A 24,228-nucleotide genomic window follows, 5' to 3' on the forward strand; every position below is an offset into this window, starting at 1 on the left:
AATACAATTCATTGAGATGGTAATATTATTTCCTTAGTGCCTTGAAATGTTCATAACCCAGCGTTTCTTGGTTTATCTTACTGGATTTCATGCCCTAAAGGAATTTTTTCCAGATCTTGCAATGAAGTTAATTTTAGCCTCTCCAGTTAAATGAATCAAGAAGCACTGTCAGTGAGAGAGCTGAATAGAAACATCATGAAATTGTTTGGACAGGGAAACTGAAGATGCACTGGAAAAAGTTTTGGCATCTATAAAAACAAATCTTTTACTCCAGCAGCAGAGCCACTCTAAGCCACATGAAGCTTGTGGATATCGGAAGGGAAGCCAAGATATCTCAAAGATGACTCTCCACCCCCTGAAATCTATTCTGAAATGCCAGGTGAGTCAGAAGCTGACCTGACCTCAGTTCAAGTGCCAGAAATATGTAAAGGGCTGCAGGGGCTGTAACCAGCCTGGGGTGGAGGCTGGAATGCAGTCCCCTACAATCTCCACATCCCTCTGTTGTGCCCCCCAGCTGCTTCTCTGACAAAGAAGCAGAGCGGCTCTGAAGTCAGTGCTGCAACTCCAACCCACACACTTGAATGGCTCATGTTCACAGGAGACATGGCTCTTGTAATGGGGGTTCCTTCACCAAATGCCTTCTACTGAGAAAATATTCAAATACCAAAATCACATTTATCTCCACTGGATTTAGTTTTTGGAAAGTTTATATCCAAAATACCATTAATTCCTTGACTTTGAAGCACCCTTTTGACATACATGCTTGTGCAAGGTGGATGATATCACTGGGGTTGAACAGATCAGTGGAAAAAATCAGGTTCTCCAGAGGAAGACTCACACCTATGTGGAGACTTGCCCTGCTGGAATTAGTGGTGTGAAGTTAGATGCAGTTAAGCTGAATGAAGCACTGCTGCAGACACTCTTGCTCTCTTAACAACTTCAGCTAGACCAAACACAATGCAGAACACACACTGCAGAGCACTTGAGTTGAAAGAGTACAAAGAGGTTTTTACTGGTTCAGCAAAATCATTGTGGGCCCACATATAGATGTGCAATCATTGAAGCAAGGAAAAAGTGCTGCTGTTTAGGTTTCCAAGGTGGCAATCCTTAAAAAGACCACACACATGTCTACTGGATGTGTTTGTGCAATGGCCTCAGCTTAATGGCTGGCCTTGCTGGAACGAGAATTCTTTGCAGCACAAGTAGTAAGTTACATAAACCAAAGGACTTCCTTACCAGTGAAGCGTTTCTTCCCAGCAATATCATACTCTGACACAGGGCCAGTGCCAACAATGCTGGTCTCAGGATAGACAGCCTCCAATTCTGCTGTCGTAGGAGCAGTGGTAGTGGTGGCAGTGGTGGTAGTTGGTGGCAAAGTGCTCTCAAAAAACTCGTAGTCTTCAGAGGAAACAAGATGAAAATGTTAGCATGCTTCATCTAATTTTGGCTAACTATGAGAAGGGAAATAATTCTGTCACCAGCCCCAGTCCCAAAGAACCCCCTGGCCACTGCACATTCCTTACAGAACTCTATGTTGAGGTTGGTCACACTTCAGCCTTGCAATGGTTTCTACCAAACTGATGGGCAAGAAGAACACTCTTTGCCCCAGAATAGTCATGTCACTGCTGATTTGGACCTCACTCACACAGTTAATCAGAGCGAAAATTAACAAATGTATTTGTACGGCAATATCCTGAATGTGCATCTGCCACCTCCTCTCACAACCCCCATAAGAAGATAATTCACAGTAACTGAATCCCTGGCCAAAGCCCTCATATGCCAAAGGAAATGGAGAAGGGAGAGAAAAAAATGGCTTTATAAGAAAACTGCGTTGCAAATCTAAAGCTCTAGAGGTGGTTCATATTACTCTCAAACCCTCCTTGCAACTGTATGTGTGGAGTCCAGCACTTTCCATTTGTGGTCTCTGCAGAGCCATGAAGGAAGGCAAACTGCCCCAGATGGTTCTCACTACGTTCACTCCTATAAATTCAGTGCTCTTTGAAAAGCTACTGTGCTACCTGAATTGGCACATAAAATGAAGGGAAAGTAGCATTTGGTATCCCTGCCATGACCTCATGCAGACTGGGGAACTGAACTAATGTCTTTAAGTGTTTTGTGCTTAAACTGCTAAAATGTATGTTTTCTGCAGGTGATCTGTACCTAAGGGGAGGCCTGACAAAAGACCTGTGCTCTGAGGGTATTCTGCATCCATGGAGATGTAAGGAATATGGGATGTATGTCTTGTGGAGTTTCTAGCTCATCCCCACATTCTAAACGTCACTTCGGTACAAAGTGATTTGAATTAAAAGTACAAATGTCTATAATATCTTCCACTCAGCTGCTGCACTCTTCTAAAATCTTTTTCTGTTGTTGGTTAGACTTAAGATCCCAGCACTACAACCACAAATAATGAAACTTTAATTGTTCTAGAGCCATAAATTCTACTAAAAAACTTTTTGTTTGACTGAGGTTTATACTTATCCACTTCCATATGTGGGGGCAGGAGCAGGAATTTGAGGACTAAATGGGATAGAATGTCACTGATGGAAAGTGACATTTCACTGAAAAGTCACTGAAAGTGAATTTCAGTTCCAGTAACTGAGAATTTGCATTCCTTATGCAAACTTACAATTAAATGCTGTGACTTGATGCTTCCTCTTCAGCTAAATTTTGTATGTCCTTGATTATAGTACCAAGATAGCACGAATAAAACTGAAAAAATATTTCCCTCTTTTCCTTTCATCTGATTTCAAATCTCTTTGATTTAAATTCCACATGAATCAAGCAGATTAGTTACCTGTAGGTGATTTCATTCAATATGAGCATGCTTAATTGTCTAAATGCACACCACACATTAAAGAAACAACTCACTAAGGTATTTCAATTATTCAGGGCTTTAATGTTATTTAGATTATTTATTTTAGAGGAGGTAATTGACTTTGACTGGGCTGGAGTTAGAAGTTGTACCAGAGAAAGTGAATCTAGGATTGAAGCAGGGTCTGTTTGACATAGCTCTGGAAAGTAATTTATTTCCCCAATAGGTCCCTGTTAGATTGCAGACTGATAGAAAGGGACTTTTACGTCCAGAAACAGATGGCTCTGGACCCTTTCTCTTCACATGGAATGTAGAACTGTTTTCCAGCTCACCACTACTTGCTAAAGCTCCCATTTACCAATCTGTCTCCTTGAACTCAGTTCCAAAGAAAGAAGAGACAAAAAAGCAACATGCCACTTGCAATAAACTTCTACAGTTAAACCATACCATCATCATATATCACATATGCTTCTGGAGTTGCTGTCACATCTGAATCCAGTCCTGAGAATGTATCTATTGACAGAGAAAGAAAAAAATGCTATAGGAATTCAATAAAATAATTCTGGAATAAAGTTTAAAATAAAAATATTTAACCAGTTGAATTGTAAAGAAATAAGATAACTTCCTGGTTTCCAAATAACACAGTGACTCTCTGCTCTGCACATTGAGAATAACAGATGAGAAGCTAAGTGCAGTAGTCAGGAGTTTTGCTAGAGGAAAATGGGTTCAGGGCTGCTACACAAAATTAAAAGTAATCACCTTCCAGAAGCTCTGCCCCAGGCTCCAGTTGCTCTGGAGCAAAGGTAGGCTGCCAGCAAACACATAATGATCACATCTGGATTTGACAATATTTTATAGTCTCAGAAGCAGCAAATGTGAAAACATTATATGCCAAAGAAACCAACCAAGCAATTAAATATTTCTACCCAAATATTTCTGTGGAGGTATAAAAACAAACAGCCCACAAAGCCATGACATTTATAGATCATGTCAATGGTCTTTCAAGGAATCCAGCCCAAAAGGAACCGATTTGTAGAATGAAGTAATTAGTTCTGGATTTCCTGGGCTCTACTCTGCACTAGCTCTACTCTGATCCTATGGAATGGCTGCCCATTACAGGTTGGGTCACATGAGTGTAATCCTGAATCACTGTTTCTGCATTAGTTTCATCCAACATGAATTCAGCTCAGGAAACCAGAGTGAGATTGCTCCAGGACGCAAATGAAAGCATAGCAAGGACAGATGATTATGAGGTGCACATCAAAAACACCCTATTGATCCACCCCAAAATCCAATGCAGATGCACCAATAGACTTCCCAGCTGACTATTCCTTTATATTTTCTCATTGTCTCTGCAGGACATGAATCCAGCACCAACCATACATCAGCCATCAAGTACCTCATCTGTTGAATCCCAAAGGCTTTCCTGCACACTCTGAGGAAAGTGTTTCTCCACATTATTCAGGGAAGCCAAAGAGTACACAAAGCTCAGCACAGTCATAAAAAGCCATGCAAACAAAGCAAAAGCACCATGCTGTAATCTGCTGCAGGTACCATCAGAAGTGTCCAATGCAATGCTGGGACTGAGGAGTGGCCAGCATGTGAAAAAAGACAAGAGAGAGACAGCTTCAACCTCAGGACACTTCACATACATTGATTACGTTCCTGTAACACTCAGTATGGAAGCAGTGGTGTTATTTTTACTAAACCAGAACAGCAAACAGTGCAAAGTTTCAACTGCCAGTGTTAAATAGTTCACAAATATAATCTGAATTACACATTTTCATTTTGCTGATTTTTTTTAGAACAAACAATTGCTGTAAAACTGCTTTTTTTTTCTCCTAAAATAATTTTATTTTAAATACACTGTGATTTTAATGCCAAAACAAGCTTTAAAACACAGGAAATGGGTTTACTCTTGTCAGACTTTCATATATTAGAATCTGACATTTTCTCATGATAGACTTCTGCAGCCATTCTTCAGGAGACGACCCCCTTGGAAGTCACTTGACTTTTCTGAGGGTAGTCAGTCACAAAGTAGATTCTTTACTGAATTCTGCAGATCTACCCACAACCGGCCAACATCTATAATTTATGCACTTACCTTTGACTGCCTACATCCAAGTAATCAAGAGGATTAGATATGCAGAAATTTGAAATCATTCATGGGCAGATTTCAATTCATTCATGCTTATTAGCTAGTAATTATTTGGCCTACCTACAGTCCAGCAAAGCCAAATTTCATTTTCTACTTTTTGTACTCAATTTCAGTGTCTGTGCTTGTTTAGCGTTAGCTGTGTCATGGTGACAGTAAGAGTACTTCCCAACAGACTTCTCATTTTATTATATTTTCTGTACATACTCCAGCTGCAGTTCTTCACCTTGTTCCATCACCCTTTGCTGAAGCTCTTGAGTAAATCCTGCCTGTAACAAATGAGGCCAAACCTTCCTATGACCACTTGCTGCAGACTTTTGGCATCTGTAAGGACAGTCTTGTTGTCTTACTTGTCTTACAAAATCCATCACTTGATTTTATCACATGTAATGCATGGTTAAGTCTCCACTGGTTTTTTCCTGTGTGAGTTCATGAATAAAGTTTAGTTGATTTCACTGACAAATCACGTTTGTGTGGCCAAACTCCTCCTTGAAAGTTAAAGACTGCTGAATCTAGTGAAAAGCTGACAAAAAATTCTGCTGGATCAAGAAAAAATCCTGCCAAAGATAAAAGAATTTTCCAAAGCTTAAGTAGAACATTTGGATCTGGGTTTTGGCACTTGCAGCCTCTGTCTGTTTGTGAATAAAGCACTTAGCAACAAATATCAAGCTCTGGCAGAAAAAGTATTTCACTAAACAACCTGGAGTAATTTCTAGACTCAGATTAAAGGGAAAGACAAGATAAAAATATAATTTAATATGATTTGGAAATGGTCAAGTGAAAATTGCATTGTTTGGATAATTTAAGCAGTAGTTGTTTACCCCTCTCGAAATATACACACTTCCCTTGTTAAACAATAACAGCCATCACTAAATAAATACCAAAAAGATCTTTCCTTTTCAAGTAAGTTCTTTTGTGGAACAGGCAGGCTGTTTTGCTGTGCTTATAAGCAGGTCACTAGGATTTAAAAAAACTAAAAAAACCCCAAAAAATCGGGGAGGGGGAAGAAAAACAACAATAACAAGAAACCTCACCCACAAAAAAACCCCCAAAAAACAAAAAAACCAAAAAACCCACAACAACATAACAAACCAAAAAAACCAAAACACCAAAAAAAAACCTCTTCAGAGAAGCTTCCAAAATTCCCAGGTAGGGACTAATATTGCTCAAGCTATAAGGTAAGACACCTTAAGGACCAGGTACGAAGCAGAAATCCAGCAGCATCTTGTTCTTTCAGTCTTCCACTGTGAGGCCTTTGCAGACATACTGTCAAAATGCCAGGTAATTTATGAGTTACTTAAAGGCCATTCTCATTGAACACAAAGCCTGAATAAAAACTTAGTTTTCATTTGTGCCTCTACCAAGTTCAAAGATTCAGCAGGCCCATGTGGTAGAAGGCAAAGGACCCAGGCAGAATTTTTTATGTGTACAGAAAATGACATGAAAATTCCCCAGCCCACAACTCTACTAAACATAACGCTGCAAAGGATTTTGTTGCTCAGCTTGTGGAGCCTACTTTCAGTTTAGTCCCAGATATATGTCATGGACTTCTACTGTTTCTTACAATGTGTATTCTCAGAAGAGGTCATCCAAACAGCAGAGGCCAAAAAAGAGGAAACCTTACAGGATATAATCAACGTTTAAGATAAGCAAAAGGAGCTGAGGGGTGTGGGAGGGATTCTAACTACCAAAAATCATTATTCCCTTTAGGCAATTTTTAAAGTATGAGAGTGACTCCATAAAACAATACTTGTAACACTTTTGTAAGTACAGTTAAGAACTGTGAACTTTCCATAGGGAAAAGCAAGACTCTTCATATTAACATTTAATTATTATATGATTTTTACATACATATGCTTGCATGTGTACACATCTGTATCTACACATGCAAGCACACTTCTATAACTGCACACTGCCAAATGTGGCTAATTGTTAATAAATACTAACATTGTAACTCATTGTAATTTCACCTGAACAAGGAACTGACATCTCTGACTCATTAGTTACCTAGGACTGCTGATAAGGGAATTTTGTTTTCTACTTCTGAGATCTTCTCCCAAGATGCCATCCTTAGACTCACTGTGAGTTGCTGAAGCCACATCTTTCTATATCACTGTGATGCCTTAAGTTTTAACTTTCATATTTTTGAGCTTCTGTACTGCCTTAGTGTGTAACTCTGAACTTCATATAAAGTATTAGCAAGCTGTCTTCACAGTTTATTTTGACAAAACAATCCTTTTCCAGCCTGAGAACCAAAGGCACCATTGCTGCTTCGAGCCCAAAAAGGCATAAACAACAGTAAACTGAGGAGAGCAATCTGGGAGGACGGGACTTTATAACCTGAAGCTGTAATTGGACAATTAATCCCAATATGTAAATGAACCAAAAGAAGTGTGGAAACTCATGACCAGTGGTCCATCTTGCATCCATCTGGGGTCCATCTTGGGCAGAGCCACAACCGGGCTCTTGTACTGCCCAAGGTGTATCCTTGGAAGGCCTTTTAATAAATACCTACTTTATTCCTTTAACTCTGTCTAGCCTCTGTTCCCCAGGTAGCCTCTCTAGGCATCAACTGCCCTTTCCAAAGTGATAGTTCAGCTTCCTAGGCCATGGTTCTGTGACATACTTGTAAATCTACTTTGACTTAAGAGATACCTGTGTATGGGAGAAAGGTAAAGGGACTTCATTACCTGTTAAAACTAGCTCCTGCTCTGCCAACATGCTGGTAAAGTTACGGCTGTGCTGCTAGTGCCCATTAGTAGACTGAGTTGAGGATTACCTACAAATTGGAAGAGTGAGGGCTACCATGGTGCTCCTTGATCTGGTTTGGCAAAATAAGCAGCTAACTCATTTGCAATGCAACATCCAGGTGCTGAAATCATAAAACATAATAGGGAACAGGCTCAACACCCAGATACTCCAATGCATTTATATGTGTTTACTTTGGATTTCAGTTTGGCACCACAACCTAAGCTTGTAAAACTGCAACAGGGAAAAGTTACATGCACTGAAACTGGTTCATATCTTCAGATATTAAAGAAATCAGTGTACAACTCTGCCTTATCTGTGAAGAAGCTGTGTTGCCTTTCACCAGCTTTATCTGTGCTGTGCTGCATTCCTGCTAGACAATCTATCTCTAAGGGCTGGCAAGAGAACAAGAATCTCACTTTGAAAATGCAGCTCCCACCATGGCTCAAAAGAGAGACTTTTCAGAATTCATTGGGATAAGCAAACACAAAATAGTCAAAATGTATAGCTCCTCCAGGTCCTACGCTGGCCTGAAATGGGACGAGAAAAACTTACATGTAAGTGCTTTGACAACAAAGCTATTGCCCATACTCATACCTCTGTGAATAAACATATGTGATAAAAGTGGATCTAACACAATGTAAGAAATTTGCTGAAAACAACACAATTCCACAAAAAGACTCAGTTTTGGTGAAAGTTGGCATTTTCCAGCGAAAATCCATTTAACACCCAAATGCTTCTTCATATGCTCTAATCTCAGCTCCTACTTTATCAAATGGACCAAAATCTTTAGAGGTAGACTCTCTACCATTCGACATCTATGTAACAGCCATGGAAATTCAAACAGCACAAGAGGAAATTACCTTCTGCATTGCACTCTGGCAGGCCATCAAACCCCAGGAGCAAGTTGCCTTCATCATCATACTCTCCATAGGTGCCTGGAGGACAGGTTGGTGCGGGTTTCTCGGTGGGTGGCTCAGTGGTGGTCGGTTCAGGGGTGGTGGTGGTGGTTGTAGCAAGAGTTGTAGTGGTTGTGGTAGTTGTCGTGGTAGTTGTCGTTGGTATTGTTGTAGTAGTAGTTGAGGGAGTGGTTGTTTTCTTAATCATTTCAAGACCAATCAGAGGCTTTCCTCCAAGGCTTATTATTGGTTTGTCTTGTGCGCTCGCTACAGGTTTGCTAAATCTGCTATGTCCAAACAAAGGCAATCCATCAGGACTCACCACTGGAGCACCTTTTTCGTCTAAGAGAGAAGAACAAAACCAAAAAAATCTCACCATTAATCCACTTCAGGATTATAGCATTAAACATTACTGTGTTTTATCACAGTAGATGCCACAAGCACACTGAATACAGTGAATACAGTCTCCTGTAAGTAAACTGACAGAGAAGAAGGGTGTTACATAGGAAAGAGCCATGGCTAAGGAAGCTGGAAAATCGTCCAGAAGAACCTCAGAGAAACCACAGTGGTGTTCACATTTTTCATCTGTTTGATAAACACTCCAGGGAGGTTTCACTTCAGAATCACAATGTGCAGACAATGACAGCATTTCACTTAAGTCACTCTCAAAACTGTTCATGAAAGGTATGATGAATCCATATTCTGCTCCTTAATGTCAAACATGTGCAAGGAAAAACTGGGATGAGCTGGCAAGATGCTGTCACTGCAGATAAACTTGTGTGCCAAATCCTGGGTACTGTAAATATTCATGGTAGCCAGGTTAACAATAGGCATTGAATTTGTATTCAAGAGATCTGTACAGATGGACTGACATGCAAACAGCAGTGTCTTCAGAGAACACAAACAGCATTTCTTACTATTCGTGGTCTGTTTTAGAAGAAAAAAATGAAATAATCCATGTGTTTGGCATGGTGCTAGCAGTGGGGAATAATTATTTCTATGTACACAAAGATATAGTCATCAATCCTTATTCTAATCATCAATCCTTATTCTGTCTCAGTTCTGCAGTCCTTTCTAATGCTGATACAAGTGAGATGGACTTGAGTGTTTCTTGCTGTCTAGTACTCTGGAGTCCCACAGGGCGACTGGAAGTCTTCCCAGGTCCTGCAAGGTGCTGACTGTCTGGTGGAGACTTGAGGTACAAGCAACTCCAAATGGCTTGCATGGGACCTGGGGATGCCTGAAGCATTCAACAGCTCAAAGATTTGTACTGTGTGTACAAAAACTGTAGAGCTTTTTTCTGTAAGAAGGAAATTGTAACTTACCAACAACTGTACGTCCATCCCCTCCTAATTTCACTCGGAGAGGGTTGCCTTGGGAGTCTTGGAGGTATTTTCCTTCAGCATTTAACACTAGTCCTCGGTCAAGATCTACAATCTAAAAGCAACAGACGGACTCAAGTTTAGCTAACCCAAGAGGAGGTGAAATGAAATTTCACAGCAACAGAAATCCTGAGGAAATTCAGACACTAAGTGTGACATTCAGGAATAGCTACAACACAACTGAACTTTTAAAACTAACTAGAGTGAATAGCAATCATTGAAATATCATTGCTGAAGAAAGCAGATTCCCAGGAACTGGGCTCCAGAGCTGCACAGCCATATTCATATCACCTACTGTAGCTCTCGTGTGGAAATGAGCAAATCCCTCGATTTTCTTGGGCTGCGCGACTCCCAAAGTGAATTCCTGTAATAGTGATTTCAGTATGACACTGGGTCGTTTTGAAGATGGGATTTAGAATTATGTTTAACTAAAAGAAAATTAAATATTAGACTACTTACTTTATATTGAAACAGCAGTGAAAACAAAGTAGCTAAGATTTTAATTGGGGTAGGAGACTGAAGAAAAGCCTCTGTCTCATAAAGCAAATATGTCTGAGAGCTTGGACTGAATTCCAGAGCTAACTGCAGTTAAAATTCAGTCCTTGTTGCTGTTTCAACCCAAAATAGCTGAACTGTATGCTGTTTTAACCTGAGGTAACAGACACTGAGCCACAGAAAACAAAAAATGCAAAAGGTGTTAAGTGCTGTGAGGAAACTGGGAAGGGGACAGAAGCAACAATTCCAGGTTGGCAAGACAGATTTACATCTGGTGCTGAGGAAAAGATTGCAGCAGGAAGGGCAGCAGATGATGAGATCAGTCTCTGAAGCCCTCCAGGCTCCAGATTTGGCATAGATCCTCTTGCTTTACAAGGTGCTCATCCTACTTGCAGCAATGCCTTCTCCTTGAGAGTCAATTCCAGGGCATTCCAAAGACCTTTCTAGCCCACTTTCTGAAGTCCATTTGAAGGACTTTGGGCAGGCTTTTCAAAATGTCTCCCTTGAATGTGACAGACCTGTTGCACTTCTTAATGTTCCTCTAAGGAAAATGGTAAGATTGAAGTGGCCATAAAATAATTGTCCTTATGTATCATGCCATGTGAAAGCAGCTCTGCTGATGGCAGGGAGGCTGATCACAGACTCCTACTGCTCAGCACTTGGGAAAACATGCAGGAAGCACCAGTTCCTTCCCTTGCTTTTCTTGCTTAAAAACTCATTGTAAAGGATTTCAAAAGACAAGGTGTGAGCATGTATGCAGCTTGTGGGGCTTTCCTATCAATGGCATCTGAGGTCTTCTGCATATACCTTTGGAAACATGTCTGTAAGAATGGCAAAACCTTCACAAGTGCATTTAAAGCATTGTGACAGTTATGGAGTCGCTTTTTATTTCAGAAGTCTTGCTCAGGAGCTTCTACCTGGAGAGAAAATCTGTGAGAAGCATTGCTGAACACATCTTTCACAGCAGCTATCCCAGGCAGTCTCCACTCACACTGCACAGCAGACAAGAACCTGCTGGGTCAAGAGTCCCTGAGTCACTGGGGAGCACAAATCTCACTGACTTTGATGAACAGATGTTTCTCTAAATTTTATAGGAGTAATGTTAGTGTTTACACTCTAACCCACCAGACTTTAAATTTAAAAGGTTAAAATAACAAAACCCAGAATTTGTCATTAGATTTCAGTGGGACAGTGGAAACTAAACCACTAAGTATAGCTTCACTTTGCAGCTGCATTGACTGAGGACACTGCTTGCCTGTCTTTTCTTAATGAAAATACAAGTACAATAAAAGGCAAAATCATCTTGAATTCTGAGAGAAGGTCACCCTACCCACTTTGCTCCTTGAGGGCCATTGATTACTTTCTGTCCACTTGGTTTTCCATTATTACCAGGGATTACTTTTCCATTTCCATTTCCATTTTTTGTTGTAAGATTTGGTCTGCCATTATAACCTGAAACAGGGAAGAAAACACACTATTCTGAAGAAAGCTGTGCAACCTACAAGCCATATTTCCAATTGCAAATAATAGCATTTTCTGGCTGATCTGAATACAAATGAGAAAATAAAGAGGCCTCATCGCACTCCACAAACCAGGCACTCCATTTCTTCTTGGATCAACTGTTGCGATACTGTCAGATTTTTGCAGCTGACACATGAATCTGAAATCCTTTGAAGAGGTTAAACACTCATTGTTCGTCTCTATCATGTTTGTTTTGTTTGGTTTGGTTGGTTGTTTTTTTTTTTTTTAAGAAAACAGGGTAACATTTCTTTATGGCACTAGTCATTAAAATGTTTGTGATCTTTGTAAGTATTTCAGAAGTGCTACCTACAGCCAACACAGAAGGTACTTACTGAAACACTCAGGGCACTAAATACTATTCTGGATGTCCATGCATTGGAGGGAGAAAAGGTATTTCTACCTAGCAAAGTCACAGAGGCTGTCAGGGATTTTCCATGGGTGACATGAGGAATCAATACCTTGATGTGTAGTGGACTCTTTATTCTACCCAGGTCCACAGATACTCTGTCAGAGAGCAAGTCTCTAACTTTTGAGATAAATCACAGCCATAAAGGTATAAAATGGCCTGCCTGTGATGGGCACAGTCCTCAGCAGGTATGGGCAACCCTGAACTATCACTTAGAAAAAAAAGGAAAGTGGCTCAAAAATTCATCAAAGAAAACATGGAATGCCAGGGCATCATGAGGAAACACCTCACTGTCGAGGCATGGGCAAGGTGGAACCTACAAAGGCCTTTTAGCAATCCATGATGAAGAGCTCAGTACCTGAGAGGCTGTCATATTCTGAGTACAAATGGGCTTTCAGTGAGCATTCAGTGAAGTCACTGCTCAATAAGGAACTTCTCCAGTTTAGCACCTAACTCTTTCACCCTCTCTGTGGATCACAGGATCCTGTGCAGATCAGACTACAGGGAAAAGGGTCTGGGGCACCACATTACATGAAATAGGCAATGTCCTCAAGACTTCCCAGCAACCATCAAAATAAAAAGCAACACATTATACTAAATAATTGGACCTGCATCCTTCTGATCCATCTAACTGCTGATGTTAGGAAAAACACAATTAGTGACATTAGTGCAATAAAGGCAGGATACCTGGTCTATAAGGAGGTCTAACAAATTGCCGCTGAGAAGGGCTCCCTAGCCTGGAGTTGAATAGGCGCTGACGAGGAGATGAAGTGGAAGAGACTGCTGGAGAAATGGTGTGTGTGGTGGTAGATGCAGAAGAACGTGGCCAGACAAAGCTTGGTCTAGATGGGGAATGTTTGTTAGAGGACTGAGTAATCTGTGATGCTATGGCAGAGCGTCTTGGTGATTCAGGAGAAGACATTTTTAATATTGAAGGGTTTTCCATCTCTTCTTCTTCCGAACTTGCTTTGTGAGGTAGAAGAGTGTCCATAGATTTTCTTTTATTGCTAGCAGTATCTTCATATACGTTTTTGTTACCTTTAGAAACAGAAGGGGACCGTTTTGCTGCCAAAGATGTGGGTTTCTCTTCCATTTCTTTCTGATCATATTCACTGTAATAATCATCCTCTTCATTAGAAACTGACTGATGAGATTTAGATGAAGAGGGGGAAGGAACTTTTTGAGGAAGTTCAGTGTTAGATATTTTTGAGGGCAACAGGCCATATTTTTTATCTGTTTGGGACACGGTCCTTGTATTAACTCCTGAGCGAGTAGGTAATGAAGGACGAGCTTGTCTCGAACTGGGTGACAATCTTTGATTATACTGGTTGTCTTTTGCTGTATCACTGGCAGAACTGGAGTCTGGCTGAGTATGTTCTGGTTTGTAGGAAGGTACCTGAGAACCTGGCTGCTGTTGCTTTGATTGAGATGAACTTGAGCTTCCCTGAGAGAAAGATGCAGATAATCCCCTAGAAGAGGACACGTCTTTAAGAAGCACAGAGCGTCTGCTAGCTCTATCACTGCCCTCTGTTCCATCCTCATCATCATCTTCCTGCAACTCTTCATTACTTTGGGATGAGACGTGAGATGGGAGGCGCCGGCCTCTTGAATGCAGTATGGAAGCACTGGTTTGGGCCCTCTGTGGATGCTCTGAAAGACGAGAAGAGAATGTCTTTCTAGGCAAAGACTCACTTGGTTTTGATCGGGCAAGTGTTTCTTTTACCTCTCGATTGCCCTGCTCTTCTGGTTTGTATTTGGAAAGAGACGATTGCAAAAGAGAATGCTTGTCTGGAGCAGCTGTTTGACTTCGTTGTTCTTCTGAGTCAGAGTGGGGTGATTTTTCACCATGTGTCTCTCTGGGGTGAGAATCAGAATCAACCTGAGGATTTCTTCTCTTGGAATAGATTGCTGAAGAAGATTGCCTGGAAGAGGGCAAAGAAGGAAATAGGGGGTTTTCATCTTGTGAGTCCTCCCTATTATTCTTATCAATATCCTTTCCCTTGGATTTGGCACTGGTGGAAGAGCGAGAGTGAGGTGAAGTGTAACCAGGAACAGCAGCCCTCGATGAGACTGCTGCTGTAGCTGATTTCAAATCCTTCCATGGGCGGGAACTGGAGCCTGAGGATAGCCTTGTTTGCTGTGACCTAGAACTGGCCTGTCCTGCTCTGTCCTCTGCTTCTTCACTGTCAAACTCATTATGGCTGTCACGAGCATGGGAATCTGCTGATTTGGAAGCAGGTTGATGTGAATGACCTAGAGAGCCAAATCTACTGTGATGTCCTAAGACACCCTCACGAGAGACAGCAGACTGCCGATTTGATGGCAAGGCCTGGCGACCAGGCTCTGAAGTTTTAGAAGACCCTTTCACCAGCATGGGGTCAGGCTTCCCTTCCACATTACTTGCAAGACCATTATTTTTGGTGGGCAGAGGATGGGAAGAGGTCTTAGAAGGCAGGTTGCTGTTGCTTTGCCTCAATTGCTTTGTTTCATTATCTGCGTATCTGGGAACGGCTGAGGCAGAAGAATGTTGTGCTGATGACGGTAACAGTGTCGGTGGATCACGTTTCTCTGTGCTCATCTGGCTTGACACCTCAGGTGTGTGGGTTCGAACAGACATCCTCCCTGAGGCAAGGACAGGGTGGACTGGCCGACTAGGGGACAAGGGTTTAACATTCCTCCTCTGGTCCTGGGCTTTTGGTGGTGACGCTGTAGCTTCCTGGAAGGAATCATGGCTATCCGTCACCTCCGTGGACTGGAGGTCAGGTTCCAGGTCTCCTGCCTTTCTAGAAGGTAACTGAGATTTACTTAGGACCCCTCGAGTCAAGATTTTGTTCTTATATTCAGAAAGAAGATTCTTTTTATCACTAACAGCAGGTGAATGAACAGACAACTTAGAAGAAGGCGACATCTGGGCTTTTGAAGAAACAGAAGAACTTTGAGAAGGAGATGAGCCAGCATTCCCAGTTTTTTTAGCCTCTGAACTATCTTGATTGTTTGTCTTTTGCTGAGCAACTGAATCCTCATGAGCAGCTAGGAGCAAAAAAAAAAAAAAAAAAAGCGCTTATTCGCAACAGTAGAAGATTCACAAAAACTGACCAAAAGCAGAAACCACACAGGTAGCAAGAACAAAACAACTTATTAGAATATGAGACAATAATTATTTCTGTACTAACCAGGCTGTGGAGTCCAGCCAAGGTAAGTCTTGGGTTGTAGGAAGGTACCTATCTGGAATTACTGCAGCTTGGGTAAAACACAGACCAATTGAAATCAAATATCTAAAATCAAGGACTGCAACACACTTTCAGGGGAACCACATCTTCAGCAGAATTTAGTCATGCTGATGGCATGGTGCTGCATTATCCCATGTAAGGCGGTGGTCCACCTTTTTAGCTAGCCCAGCAAATATTCTGCCCCTAAAACAGTAACATTTGGCAAGAGCCAAACACAAGAAGTAGTATCTGAGTAAAACGCTAAGTGGCTTTCAAGAGCAGGAGTTGTCAGGAACAGAGCAGCTAAAGACTCAGAGCATTGCATTCTTTGGCCTTTGGATAAGAAAAGCACATAACATTGTCATAGATTATGGCATCCATTTATTTAAGAGGCTAAAATGTCCATAAAGATGTCTTTTTACATGCTGAAGAGAGACAAAGACTCATTTAGACAATGTAATTGATGAAAAGAGCGAGCAGGAACAATATTAAGGAAGTCAAATCCCACAGGTCAGACAGAGTGCAGAGGAGTTCAGTCAGTAAGAATTAACACAACTGGGACCAAGGCAAGAGTGGGTGAACTACAGCATTGTTTCATGGCTTGGTGCTCACCTGCTGGGATGACGACACTGAAGGCTTTTGACTGAGGACCCGGTCCCCTCCTGTTTGCTGCACGAATTTTGAAAATATAGCGCTCCCCGGCCTGCAGACCATCTATTATGGCTGATGTTGTAGCTCCAGAGTAGGTGATGGACTTTGCTCCAAATGGCTTGAGAGCCGGGGCGTATGAAAGAATGTATTCTGAAATGATTTGGCAGACGGTTGGAAGGAGGAAACTGAAAACAGTCCTGTTTCCAGCGGACAGACTGTATGGGTAGGATGAATTAGAACGTGCATTACTAAAATTAATACACTAGCAATGCACGCCGAGTCAACAGCTGGAGTATAAAGACATGAGAGATACATGTATATATGTAGGTTAAGTTGAATATCTGTTCTTATTCAGAAGATACTTCTACTAGAAAATATCAGCACTGCAGATTGGCCAAATGGTAGCAACATCACGTCTGTCCAACAAAATCAATACATGTCACACTGTGCTTAACCAGAGCTAAGGCCAAACACCACAGCAGAGAGAGCAAAGCAAGGTCTGGTTGCCACTTTGAAGCTCACCCTGCTGTCACCTTCGAGTTTTGAATTACTGTGATACCTGTGCTCTGTCTTAGCCTTCTGTACTGAGAGAAATTTCACCCCTATAGGAACAATTCTGGGCATGAAGAAGAACCTTCCCATTATACTCCCAAGGAGCGCAGGTGAGATCTTAGACATGTGCAAGCTCTGTTTTCTTTTCAAATCCTCTCTAGGAGGCATTGGCAGACAAAACCAGGGTTTTGATAATAAATTCCATGGGTCGGCAGCTTTTTCTCTCTACACAAAACCCCACAATAATACCTGAGGAGCCACAGTGCTACAATGAGAAAACTCTAGAACATAATGGCATCTTTTTATTTTCTGAAAGTGAGCCCATATTCATTGTGTTAAGAAATAAGCCATTCACAGTTCATCAAAATCAAGGAAAAAATAATCATAAGTATTTTATATGTAAATACATTTAATGCTCCACTGAAAAACAAATAAAGGTAATATGAAGGCATAAATCTTTTTTCTTTGAATGGTTTTTCTTTTTTTTTCTTTTTTTTTTTTTTTTTACACAGGAGTTGCTTTCATGGCAGAGACACTGGTGCAGCTTCTGATAATTCTCAAATGGCTACTGGAGAACATTTTTTCTCATTATTTTAATATGTGGTATAAATACATAAAAGGACAGAGTTGAAAAACAAAAGGATCAAAAGACAAAAATTCCTGATTACCACATGCTATCAAAATGGTCATGAAATATTAGTTCAGTGATTTTAGTTAGCCAGTAAAAATATTTTGTCATTTATTTAATTTAAAAATAAGACCTCTCCTGTAACACTTTATATTCAAACAACGGTATATTAGATGTGTATAAGCATTCAGCCCTTGAATATTAGGCATCTTTAAAATTATTGCCTTGGATGAATCATCTAATAACAATGCAGACAAAACTGCACAAAGGGCTATGTATTGGTCAAAATTAGGAGCAGACTTGAAATACAAGATAATGTCCCTGCATGACCCTTCTTACAGAAATAATGATTCTTGGACACAAATACAGCTCCATTGAATCAATTGGCCAGACTTCTACTGACTTCAAAAAAAGGAAGGAATTCCATCACTGCCCTGAAGAACACATAAAGTAGGTCTTGCAGACATGGTGTACCTCCCTCTAGGCCAGTGATTTTTCAAATCCTGAGATGCAGCAGTGCTGATAAGGGACCTCCAAAAACTTGTGTAATTTGAGAACACAATCCTGTTAAACCGCTGAAGAATAAGAGGCTAAAAAATCAGCCTCATTTTCAGAGGGAAACAGGAAAAAATATCCCAGAAAGAGCTTTTTCTTTTTCTTTAATTCTACGCAAAAACTTAGCCAACTGGCAAGTTTCTCATATCTTTACGAGTCTGTACAATAACACTATAGTACACAAGATTTCTGCATGATATCTGCCGAAATAAGATTTGTGTTTACTTCTTAAGCTAAGGATTTCCTTCCATGACACACTAGAAATAAAACACAACATAAACCCCCTCACTTTCTTGGCAACTACCCAATTTTTTCCTATTCAACTAATTCTTCAAAATCTTTCTGGAAACTTCCTTCTTGAGCATAATTTTGACCTGCTTATTAATGGAAGAAGAGGTAAAATGTGAGTGCATGATACCCAGGAACCTCTGTGACATCCCAGGCAGACAGTGACGGTGGCTTCTCAGTGGCACTGTGGAGACACTGAGCTGGAAACATGAAAATCTTGTTTGGGTTTAATCAAGAGAAAGAATACTGGCACAGCCAAGGTTCCAGCTTACTGCAGGGCAGCAGTCTGCCTTTGAGAACACCAGCTCCTTGAGGGAGTTAGAAATCAACAGTGAAGACTCACCTTTGACTTTTCCTTCACTCTCTGGAAGAGCATCCCAGGATGCTGCTACAGAGGTTGGTTTCCCCTTTAATGGCCAAACATCCAAATTTTCAGGTGCACTGGCAGGAGCTGGGAAACAGCCATAAGCAGAAGAGGCAAATAATAACCAACACAGCACACACCTTTTTCTCCATAGCAGAGATTCCTATACAGCTACTTCAAAGATAAATGTGAAGAGGACATGGCTCAGGTCCATGCTTGTCTCTGTCACATCTCTCTCTCTGACTGCCATAGTGAAATTTTATTCCATATTTTTAGGAACAGGAGGTCTGCAAAAGACTACTGTTGTGGCTTAGCTGCTATGACACAGTAATTTGGTTGTTATGGACCACTTCCCTGTACCAAGGGGGCTTGACAGCTTCTCCATGAAGGAGGGAGGATTTAAATTTGCTGTCCACAGAGAGGAATGGAAGCCAGGTTGCTCTTCGCAAAGGAAAGGGCACATCTAGCTGCAGGGGTCCAAGGTCCCATCCCACAGAAATACCTAAACTGCGTCTCCTTGCTCTCCTTGCACCACAAGAGCAAGGTGTGCTCCCCTGGTGTGCTTCTCTACTGCAGGGGTGCAGTCAGCAGCACTGAGGCCTTTCCCATACCTCAACCCTCTGCTGCCCCAAGCAATCATTTGGCTTGTTCTGACTTTCCCTCCAGCCAGCCCTATGCCACAGCTCAAACCCTATGACTTGTGTTACCCCAAGGACCCTTTGAATGCATACCTGCCTCTGGGGTCCGCTGGTAGACAGACACACTCCATTTGCCTTCCTTTTCTCCCTCCAAGATTTGGATGGCAAACTCGTACATAGTGTCTGGCACCAGGTTCTCCACCAGTGCCCGCCGGTTGGACACCTGCTTGTAATCCCACCTCGCCGATTCCCCCTTTTCCCGATAGCGAACATTATACTGCCTGGCATCACAAACACAGGAAAATAAAAGCCTGCATGTGGAAGCTTAGCATCAGCAGAATGGGACAGAGTGGTACAGGGATGCTTTGCCCTCAAGTAGCCTCCTGGGGCTTAGGGAGGAACCTACTGAAGTGCAAACAACCAAGTACCAAACAAAACTCAGAGTACTTTTTGTGATTGTTTTCACCCCAAAGAGTGGATGGACCACTCTTTCAAGACTCTTACTCAAAACACCCTCTTCCCTGGGGGAAAGCTGCAGGATTTCCTGAACTGAGCCAGGCATCCTGAGGGTTTCCACACCACCATCTCACTGCCCCACAGCCATGAGCATGCCTGGATTGCAGGCGGGCCCTTGCTCCCAGAGCAGCACCAGTGGTTTAGTTCCCACTTGTCTGCCTAGATTACTGCTTCCACAAAGAGATAGAGAACATCCAAAGTTACAAGTTTTCCTGCTGTGACTCTTGGGGTGTTTCAGCACCAGTTTGCGCAGCTCTTCAGTGTTCCCAGGCTGAGCAACACAATCCAGTGCTTTCAGATCTTTGGCAGTTTCATTTCCTTGTTTTTTTTGGTCTCCAACTGCTGCAGCACACTGTCACAAGCCAAGCTTTTGCCCACAAGAGCCCCAGCCTGCTCAGCCTCAGCTACATGGGGCTTTTGGAAGGTCAGAGGATGCAGGGTGCAATGATGGGTGTCTTTTCCACTGCAGTGATGCTTCCTCCACCCACAGTACGGTCATCTCAAAGCTGTAGTCTGTTTTGACAACTCAAGCCAACACCTCACCTCTGTGAGCTGTACCTTGCCCCTCACTCCCTCCTTCCCCATGCATCTTTGTGAATTTGCTGACTGTGGTGATATACTAACACTGGAAGGGCCAAATACTCAAGCTGGTGCTGGCAACATTTCAGAAGAGATGTAAACCCCTGCAGTACAACATTCACACAGATCTCTAAATGCTAACAAGCAGGGTGCTAGGAGGCAAGCCAAATTATCCTTATAACCAACAGCAATTACATAAATGCAAAAGCATTCAGTAGAGCATTGGCAGCAGTTCCCCTTCAGCACCCATTTAAAAATCCCAAGGCTAAGTACCTATTTGCTGCAACCTTCCGCTTTTCATACAGTGGGTCTGTCCAAGTAACAAGCACAGACTGAGAGGACATAACTCGAACAGTTATGTCTTGTGCCACCTCCACCTCTTCCTCCTCTGAAATGCCAAAACAGAACAGCGTATCATCAACAACATTGGAGTTCTCACAAAAAATAGCAAATGTATTCAACTAACACTGTAATATCCACACAGCACAGTTGATTTAGAAATACAGGTGGGAGTGGAAAACTAATTACATTGATTACTGACCATATTTCAGGGAAAGGTAATTCCTTCTGTTAGCTGTGTGCCTGCAAGACCACAGTACTAATACATTCTATGGTCCTTCAATATGCTATTTATCCCCAAACTGTACCTCACAGCAAATGTTTTACTAACATACTGATATTCACCATCTCTGGAAAATGCACTGCTAGAGGTACCTGGAGTGCAGAAAATTTGTCTTAAAGAAAATTCTGAGACTTTAAAATCAGGTTTCTTTTTGAAGGGTAATAAAATCTTCTTCAAAATTTTTTGCACAAGGGAGAATTAGTGTATATTTTATGGGTTTTAGTGCTTCAAACAGGATGTTTGAATTCAGCCTTAATTTTTATGGTATACAAGAAAAAAATGAAAAAAAAAATTGAAGTGGGCTGTTTCGACATATCAGAGTACCTTTTGCAAATAATTCACAAAATTTTAAAATTAGGTGAAACTACTTTGATATTTTGAGGTTTTTAATTTTGAGGAGGTTTCCTTTTCTATCTGTCCATCAGAGTTGTTTTAGTCTAGTCTATCTTACTGGCCAATGGAAGATTTATTACTTTTCCTTACTAGTATAATAGTAACTGTTTCCAAGTCTCCCAAAGGCACAGAATGTACAAGGCACAACTTTCCAGACAGAGTTTTATAGACAAGTAACATTGGAAAAAATATCGATGTCTCATGAAAGGAAAGGAGCCAATAAACTCTGGAGAATGATCTCATTCTCTAGGGATCTTACTCATCTATGCCTGAAATTCAGTGAGAGATTGCCCTTCTCTTCAGCAAGTAGCCCAAAATCCAGCACTGCCTACACAGATGACAGGCAGCAGGGAGGCACATTTCCCCTCTTCCAAATAGGTTTTTAACACAGAGGGGTTTCAGACAGTTCCAGGTTTTCCAAGCCAAACAGCTACTATACAAAAATGGTCAAGAGGACCCATCTACTAACCACAAGTAGCTTAAGGTGCCTATTTACAAAGTTTTGTAATGGAAGCACCTGAAGAAAGAGAGCATGAGAAATAGGTGAGCATCACCTCTTCAGAAAAGGTATGAGATGGGATTTCAACAGTTCAACCACAACTCTCAGTTCAGGCACAGGTGTTCATCACCATCAAAATCTCCTAAACACTTTGCCATTCCCATGCCATTCACATCACAGTGTGAGGGGGTGAAAAAGCACACTGGCATGGAGATGACACAGAATCTCAGTCATCCTTTTTAACCATGGCGGCAGCATATAATAACTTCTTTCCAAAGAAAGTGAAAACTTTTGCTGACCAGACTGACACTTCTGGCAATCAACTCTTCAGAAAAGGGGTTACAGATCTGAGAAAAAGAAGACATAACACTTGGGGGTCCTGGCCTTGATTTAATCAAGTCTTCTCATGAAGCTACTGCAATGTACAACATTTGTCAGTAGATAGAGAGAAGGAGATTAAAGAAAAAAAAAAAACCAAACAGGACCTCAGAAACTCAACCAACCATGTTACAAAGTCGTATTATTTTATTAATCCTGCTTGAATTAGAGAATTAGAGACATTCAGCAAACTCTTTACCACACAGTGAAAAACCTAGTGGCTCCAGCACCAAAAGATTTCCAGTGTAAAAATCAAAAAGCTATGTCTTTGCATCCAATTGTCTCCACTCATTGACAGTAGATTTGAAAGAAACATACCTGTCACTTTTCTTTTAATTAAAGATGACCTATAGACAGGTTGGCTCCGTCCTTGTGAGCTCCGTGATGACAGTGAAACTACATGAACTGATTCAGAGGCTGTGCATACAGGGAAAAAACAGAAGGTTTCCTGTAACCTTTTTCATTTAAAACAAAGAACGGATTTCAGAGGGGTCCCACCACATGCAAGCAGAATCTGAGCTATGGCTCTTCTCGCCACCCTTTCCCTCTGATGTTAATATGATAAACTTGCACATGGTGTCTCTTTAACACAGCATCAAGTTCTCCCACAACTTCTACTCTCTCTCTACATAATACCTTCCCTCTGCTAAGATAAAGAACACAATTATAACAAGTATTATCATTTATAGGAAAAAGGGGTTTTGATAGCTAGGACAGCATGTGGTGTGTGCTCACCTAGCAGCCACAGGGGACTACAGAAGTGTGCTAGCTAAGCCAGGTGCTACCAGGGAAACTTGACTCACCTAGTTTTCTTGTTTCCTGGTTCTGTCGCTCTTGTGGCATTGGAGCATAGCTCGTCCTTCGGTTGCTCTCACCATATCCACGGGGAAAACCTTGGGATCTGCTGTGTGGACCTCTGAAGCCTGCTCCATAAGGTGGTTTCCACCGAAAAGGTAACCTGCCATCTGGAGACCGGGCTCGCATTCTCAGAGGTCTGCTTGGCATGTCTTTTTCTGCACAAAATAAGCAAACACACACACAAACCCCAGCACAGTTACTATGAAGCACATGACATGTACAGCAGTCCACATATGTCCGGTTGCAAGCACATCTATCAAGATCAGAATAGAAGGCATCATTTTACAGATTTTTAATTTTTTCTGTAAAATCGAATTGGATTAACAGCAAGCTTTCCAAGTGGGATGTACAAGACTCAACAGTGTATTTCCCAGGCCCTTCAGACAGACTGGTGCAAGACCTTGAAAGTGAAAACATATCGTAATATAAGGACTCCTGCCAGAAACGGGGGATGTCTTATAGCTTTCCTGTTTAAATCTTTTCCTTTTCCTTTTTTTAAACCCCCTTTCCCTAGTTCAGGCAGACCAGTACTTTTTTTTTTTTTTTTTTGGGGGGGGAGGTGGGGTTAGAGCTAAAGTCCAGTGTAAAATGAAGCACAGAACAGTTTTACTGTTAAAAGCAGGTTCTTTTCTCCTAAACCCATCTCTAATGGTTCTGCTCCCCACAACAGAGTCATACCTAAAATATCTGCTCTGCACATGCCTCAATTCCTGGCTTCCTTAACTCCCATTATATGTTCCTTTGAGCACTGTAAAAGGTCCTTCATGCAAGTTAGGTATTTTTTAACATTTGATGACAAGTCAGCAGTGTTCTTTTAAGAAGCAACACTGATGCAAGTCTTGACAGCCCTTTCAGGGAAAAAAAATTTCCTGGTATCCAATCTAAACCTCCTCTTGGGCAATTTGAGACCATTTCCTCTTGTTCTGTGACTTGCAACTTGGGAGAAGAGACTGTCATCACACTACAACCTCCTTTCAACAATTGTAGAGATTAACAAGGTCTCCCCTGAGACCTCTTCTCCTTTTCTCCAGGCTGAACTCCAGCTCCCACAATGTTCCCTTATAAGACCTGTGCTCC

The 24,228-nt window shown here is 41.5% G+C and overlaps 1 protein-coding gene across 1 annotated transcript in view; it reads right to left on the reverse strand.

The window, feature by feature from the left end:
* Positions 1–23,298, reverse strand: part of FNDC1 (fibronectin type III domain containing 1) — a 39,445-nt gene extending 16,147 nt beyond the window's left edge. Inside the window, exons 1-12 of the mRNA XM_066315454.1 lie at positions 23,097–23,298; positions 22,612–22,710; positions 20,675–20,789; positions 19,400–19,587; positions 18,648–18,755; positions 16,243–16,431; positions 13,109–15,451; positions 11,825–11,946; positions 9,943–10,054; positions 8,582–8,959; positions 3,263–3,328; positions 1,237–1,398 (exon numbers count right to left, since the gene is read on the reverse strand). Of these exons, the coding sequence (XP_066171551.1) occupies positions 1,237–1,398; positions 3,263–3,328; positions 8,582–8,959; positions 9,943–10,054; positions 11,825–11,946; positions 13,109–15,451; positions 16,243–16,431; positions 18,648–18,755; positions 19,400–19,587; positions 20,675–20,789; positions 22,612–22,710; positions 23,097–23,298 (4,084 nt within the window). The remainder of the gene's footprint in view (positions 1–1,236; positions 1,399–3,262; positions 3,329–8,581; positions 8,960–9,942; positions 10,055–11,824; positions 11,947–13,108; positions 15,452–16,242; positions 16,432–18,647; positions 18,756–19,399; positions 19,588–20,674; positions 20,790–22,611; positions 22,711–23,096) is intronic.
* Positions 23,299–24,228: the final 930 nt, after the last annotated feature.

The sequence above is a fragment of the Sylvia atricapilla genome, chromosome 3 (assembly GCF_009819655.1).
Source record: "Sylvia atricapilla isolate bSylAtr1 chromosome 3, bSylAtr1.pri, whole genome shotgun sequence".
Classification (NCBI taxonomy): domain Eukaryota; kingdom Metazoa; phylum Chordata; class Aves; order Passeriformes; family Sylviidae; genus Sylvia; species Sylvia atricapilla.